Source organism: Folsomia candida, unplaced genomic scaffold, assembly GCF_002217175.1.
Source record: "Folsomia candida strain VU population unplaced genomic scaffold, ASM221717v1 Fcan01_Sc022, whole genome shotgun sequence".
NCBI lineage: Eukaryota > Metazoa > Arthropoda > Collembola > Entomobryomorpha > Isotomidae > Folsomia > Folsomia candida.
Genome location: NW_019091214.1, coordinates 611,956 through 618,066, shown reverse-complemented (window position 1 = coordinate 618,066; position 6,111 = coordinate 611,956). Strand labels below are relative to the sequence as shown.

At 36.4% G+C, this 6,111-nt stretch overlaps 1 protein-coding gene across 1 annotated transcript; it reads left to right on the top strand.

Moving 5' to 3' along the window:
• Positions 1-884: 884 nt before the first annotated feature.
• LOC118438515 (brain protein I3-like) lies at positions 885-1,961 on the top strand. The gene is made up of 4 exons (XM_035858964.1): positions 885-984; positions 1,054-1,111; positions 1,188-1,224; positions 1,677-1,961. Exons 1-4 carry the CDS (start codon positions 942-944, stop codon positions 1,818-1,820), a joined length of 282 nt encoding a protein of 93 aa, XP_035714857.1. The 5' UTR covers positions 885-941; the 3' UTR covers positions 1,821-1,961.
• Positions 1,962-6,111: the final 4,150 nt, after the last annotated feature.

The following is a 6,111-nucleotide window of genomic DNA, read 5'->3' as shown; positions in this document are numbered from 1 at the left end:
TTTTATCAAAATTAATATCGTGTGTTCATTTGGTTCAGTTGCAATTTCATGTTAAAAATGTATTATGTTCTAATTTTTGTTGTCGAATCAGTTCCAGGTCTCTAATAAATCATAACTGCATCAGTAGAATATTCAAAATCGGTTTGCATTAATTCAGTCCCCAACTGATTTTATCACCGCCCCACAAGTCGGTCTCAATGGTATTCTGCCCCCCAGTAAATCCGCCCCCAAATGCAATAGAAACCATTTTTAATTCCGTTTTTAAATGGTATCCAGGTCAAAATTAATTAGTTTTTATAAGGTTAACTTACACGGTACTGGGTTGCGGCGGATAGCCCATTGGTTGTTGGGACGGGTGCTGACCGGGTGGCGGATAACCCATTGGTGGTTGACCGGGCGGCGGATAACCCATCTGCTGTTGGGACGGACCTGTGGCACACAAAGGTGGACAATAATTAATTAATTACTTGACCCCAAACAGGTTCAAAAAATGGCAATAATTATCTACTTGGAGGAGGAAGCTGACTGTACTGTTGACTGAACTGCGAGGGTTGTCCTTGTTGCTCCATTTTGACGGAAAGGTTGATTTGTTCCAGAAAAGAACAATCGCAGACTCGCAAAAACTATGTGTTCTCGAGTTTATGACGTAATCTTCATGTATTTCAATTCGTTGGCGTCTCTGATTTTGGTTGTTATACTCCAGGATTCTTCAATCACTAACGGCTACGGCCGGTGTTTCTAGTGTAAATTGTTTCAAATCATCCTGGTTATACTCGTCATATTTTTTTAAGGTTACGAAACCCTGACGATTATAATACAAAGTCAGATTTTTTTTGTCAATCTACGAACTGAAATAAATTCGAAAAAAAAATTGTCTTGTCGGTTCCACTTTTTGTTCTTGTTCTTTTTTGTCCGAAAAACAAATCACTCTTTTTGTCAAAATGGCACAACAAGGACAACCTCAGTACAATCAAGCCCCGCCAAGTAAATATTGTGATTTTTTAATTTGTTCTGGTCAATTAATTAATTATTGTCCGTCTTTCTGTCTGGCAGGTCAGCACCCGTCCCAACATCAACCCGGTTACCCACCGCCTGGGCCCGGCGCTCCTGTGTAAGTGCAAACTAAAGCATTTTTCAATTAAAATTCGATTTTAGCTGTTTTTAATTAATAATAATTCATTCATTAGTGTGATGGTCGGGGAAGGAGTGTGCCCAAAATGTGGGGTAGGTTCAATTTGTCCAATTTTTTTGTTCTTATTGATTACAGTCAAAGTTTGTGTCCTTGAATTGGGGATTGTCCTCAAAATGGTCAAATTTTTGTCCTCATGACGGGGGCAAAATTTTGTGCTCGGAATGGGTCAAATTTTTGTCCTCGGAATGGGTCAAATTTTTGTCCTCGGAATGGGTCAAATTTTTGTCCTCGGAATGGGTCAAATTTTTGTCCTCGGAATGGGTCAAAATTTTGTCGTGAACTGTCGAAATTTTGTGCTTGAAATGCTGTCAAATTTTTGCCTTTGAACTGGCGAAATTCTTGTCCCCAAAATTGTCCTGAATTTGCCCGGTTTTTGTTCTCTTGTTCCAATTTTTGTCCTGAAATTGTCCAATCCGTAATTAACCTGACTGTAACTATTCGATAAGCCTTTTTTTATGGATAACCTGACACTTTTTTTCCTCAGGGAATGCTGTTGACCGACAACAACGCCTTCATTTGTGGACTTCTCTGGGCCTTCTTCTGCTTTCCTTTTGGCCTGATCTGCTTGTCCTCGATGTGGAAGAAACGCTGCGTCAGCTGCGGATTTGAAGTGCCTCAGTGCTGCTGAATGAATACAAATTTCGAAATGGGAGTGAAAATAATAATTTCTGAAAAAATACTCTAAAATTGTAAACCAGGACAAAATTGTAGATTGGATAAAATTGTATGTTGATGTATGTATCAATAAAACTAAACGGATTGATTGCAACGATGATGTTTGTGATAAAGGTACACATTATTTTCGAGTCTAAGCTGATAAGTGAAGTAACTTTTAAGAATTAAGGAATTAAAAATTAAGCACATTTTTTTGTTTGTCCTTTTTTGTTCTTGTTCATTTCTGCCCGAACAAATCATTCTTTTCGTAAAAATTAGATAGTACTTAAGTATAGTTTTTCATACAAATATTGTTAAAAAAAATATGGATAAGTTGCCTTTAAAACTTAAAAATCATACGGAGAAGGGTTTAGATTGAGTAAAAGGCTGATCAATCAACTTGGAGGAGGAATCGTGTCGTGGAAATCTTGCGATGCGTTGAAATTTTGTGTCGGAATAGTGGCGAAAATTTAGGTTAGCATATCCCTAAGGGCTGAGGAATTCTCCGAATCCGAACAAAACAACACGTACACATGTCCGAAATATTGAGGGTATTCACGCACCCTTGGTAACTACGTAAACAGCGTAAAATCCGTAAACTTACAAACGTTTACAAACAGCTTCCCGTGAATTCACTTTCGCAATTATTTTCGTAAAAATTTATTTGATAATTGAAACAAAATGCCGATTATTTCCAGAAAAAGGAAATTAATGGAAGAAATTTGTGGAGCTGTATTTATTGATGTAATAAAGCTCTTATAAAAATTTCGAAATTCAACCCTCCAAAATTCTAATCCTAAGTTATTTTTCGACTCCACACCAAATCTTAGCTGAATATATAAATTCTTCAAAATCGGTATGGGTACCCCTTCCTTATTATTGCCCATCTGGTTATTTTGTGTTCATCTTTGACTTCATATTCTTTCATGAGAATCTATTAAGTATCACTGTTCTGAATTTCAGCTTTTTGAGACAAGTTATGAAAATCGGTATGGGTCACCCCAGCGGGTCCCAGATGTGAAAATTTTACCAATTTCACTTCATATTCTTTCATTAGCAGCCACTAGCAACCTTTATGCCAAATTTCTGCATCGAACAATTTTTTTCTTCCCCAAATTGAGTTTACAAAATACCGGGTTGTTAAAGAGACAGTAATTTGATAAGGGGTTGCGCAACGTGAGCACTTTTTTCGATTTTTTAAATTTTGAAAAAGCTGGTGGTCCGGACCACCAGCTCCTGATTGGTTGTTAGGTTTTCCATACAAAATTTTTATTTCATGGCTTATTCTGGTAGCTGTTTGTCCGTCTGTCGTCACGATAAAATAATCTTATCATTCCTATCCTGTATTATCCTTATGTTTTAGTATTGTTGGAATTCAAATCTTTATCGATTTAAAATAATATAGAGTGTTTTTATAATGTATGTACATAAAAAACGGTATTAAATTGTGCTTGTGTATTTGTATGTATACATATACTGATAATTTCTGAATCGGGCTATGCAAAGTTGTACGGTGAGATTTAATTGAGTTTCCCCTCAAATTTACTTAGTGATTTAGCTTAGTGATTAATTTTTTTCAAAATTTAATTTTTTAATTATTTTTAAAAAATCGCCCACGTTGCGCAACCCTTTATCAAGTTACTGTCATTTTAACAACCCTGACAAAATACTTTACAAAATTAAAAGACGCCTGTGAGCTGCGTAAGTTTACAAAAGTTTGTAAACTGATTTTCCTTGGCAATTTTTGTAAAAGTTTGTAAACGTTTGTAAGTTTACGGATTTTACGCTGTTTACGTAGTTACGAAGGAGTGCGTGAATTGCCTCATTGCTTAATTCATAAATTCTTTGAAAAAAATTTAAATTTTAGGGTGTAAATTTGCAGCTTTGCTGAATGGATTATGACAGCCCCACATTTTGTTCCTGCATTTACTGTATTTGTCCGTATGAATACACATCCAGATTAAACTTTGAAAAATTAATCAAGTAAACTGATTTAAATGTTTTCAAAATTATTGTGGAGCTGATTCCATTGTTTCCGACGATGATTCATTTAAACTTGTATGACGACACAGTCGGTTCCACGGCTTGCGGCGGAGGGATCATTTCACCCACTTCCGGTTTGCTGGTGACGTCGACGTCGGTGGGGTGGATCGGGTGAGAAATTTGGGAGAGGTCGGGGGGATTTTTTTTCAAACTCTTTCAGCTCAGCGAGCCCTTTTCCGCGATAGCGTAGAGGTCACGGTGACCCGACAGGATTGCGGTGTACCACGATTTGACGCCGATCAACATTGAAGTAATTTCAATTTAGATTGAGTTAAATAAATTAAGGTTTATAAATTTTGTGTACAAGTTTTGTAAGTGAATCTTGCGTAAAGTTATGTTCTGACTTCTAGCTACATACATACATAATTTAAGTAAAAAGAGAGGCTATAATTAGGACGTGGCTTAATTTTGGAACTATACATGCTATTTGGTGTAAAAGTATGGATTATAATTTAGGGGCAAACGGACTTTTGCAAATTTTTGTTCAAATAAAAGTCACTAAATGCAAGTTTTGAGATTCTTTCGGCCTTTCGATTGGAGGATAAGATTTCGCCACCAATCCAAAACAAGATTTCCAAGCCAAACGAGCCCCCACAAAATTTCTGCGTCACGAGTCCAGGACGCCACGGCACATAAATTTTCAAAGCTATGAGTCCAAGTCCAAGCTCTATTCATGTGGGTTGCATATTTATGAGATTGCTGCATTTTTTCTACTAATTTAAAACAATGCGTAATGTTTTATCAGATAAATCGTCATTGTAATAAATAAATCCCGTATTATTTTATTCGAGTATGAATTCACTATTTTATCCTTTTTTATGAGTATTTTTTTCAGAAATCATTCCAATTATTATTTTCTCCCCAATTTCGAAATTTGTATATCTTCAGCAACACTGAGGGACTTCATATCCGCAATTGATACAGCGTTTCTTCCACATACAGATCAAGGCGAGGAAGCCAACAGGAAATAGGATAAAGCCCAAAATGATTGCAAAAATGAGCATTCCCATGTCTTCCACCATCATCCCCTGAAGAAATAAAAGGTGTCAGGTTATCCAGAAAAAAATGCACAGCTTGATAAAGAGGCTTATCAAATAGTGAGAGTGAGACAAGGAAATTGACGAAGAAAATTTGAGCAGCTTCAATAAGGGCAAAAAGTTTAAGATTCGAGAACAAAAATTGGCCAAATTCAGGACAATTTTGAGCACACAAATTTTAAGCGTTTTGACAGTGTTTTGCAAGTGCAAGTAGTGGTTCTTACAGGTATTTTGACCTACAAGAAATGAAAGATGCAAGAAACTGCACGAAAGTTTCAGAATATTTCTTGCAGTTTCTTGCACGATGAATTTCTTGCGTTTCTTGCTTTGCAGTGCAAGAAATGTAGAAAAAACCGCAAGAAGCGGAACACTGCATTATAAGGACAACAATTTGACCGCTTCAAAAACAAAAATTTGACCCACTTCAGAGAAGTTTACCACTTCGAGGACAAAAATTTGATTAGATTTCAAAATAAAAGTCGAACACAAACGAAACACTGAACTTTGAGGACAAAAATTTGGCTCATTTCAGACAAATTTACCAAAATTGAACTTACCCCACAATTTGGACACCTTCCAGCCCCCTGGTACATCCCAGGCATGATACTAATGAATTAATTGGCTATTATAAATTACAATTAGGCAAAATTAAATTTCAATTTAAAAACAATATCTTTCGTTAGTTTGCACTTGCACGACGGGAGCGACAGCGACAGGTGGCGATGGATAATAACCCGCTTGAACTTGGGACGGGTGCTGGGACGGATGCTGACCTGGGAAAGGTGGAAAATAATTAATTAATTTAATTGATCCCAAACAATTAAAATTCGCAATATTTACTTGGAGGAAGTTGATTGTACTGGGGTGGCTGCATTTTTGCATCTTGTTGCTGCATTTTGACAAAAAGATTGACTTGTTCTCGGACAAAAAAGAACAATGGGACCGACAAAAAGTATGTATTTTAAAAATTTATTTGTTTATTTGTTTGTCAATTTTGTTTGCAAAAAAAATATGTTTGTCCCTTGTTGCAATCGTCAGGGTTTCTCCGTAGAATTACAAAAAATATGTATCTCGATCTCGAACGATTTCGACACGTAGTTGTTTGTTATACGACTAGAATTGATTGAATTAAGTTGACCTTTACCGTGACCTCTGTGGGGACAAATGATGATGCCATTTCGATGT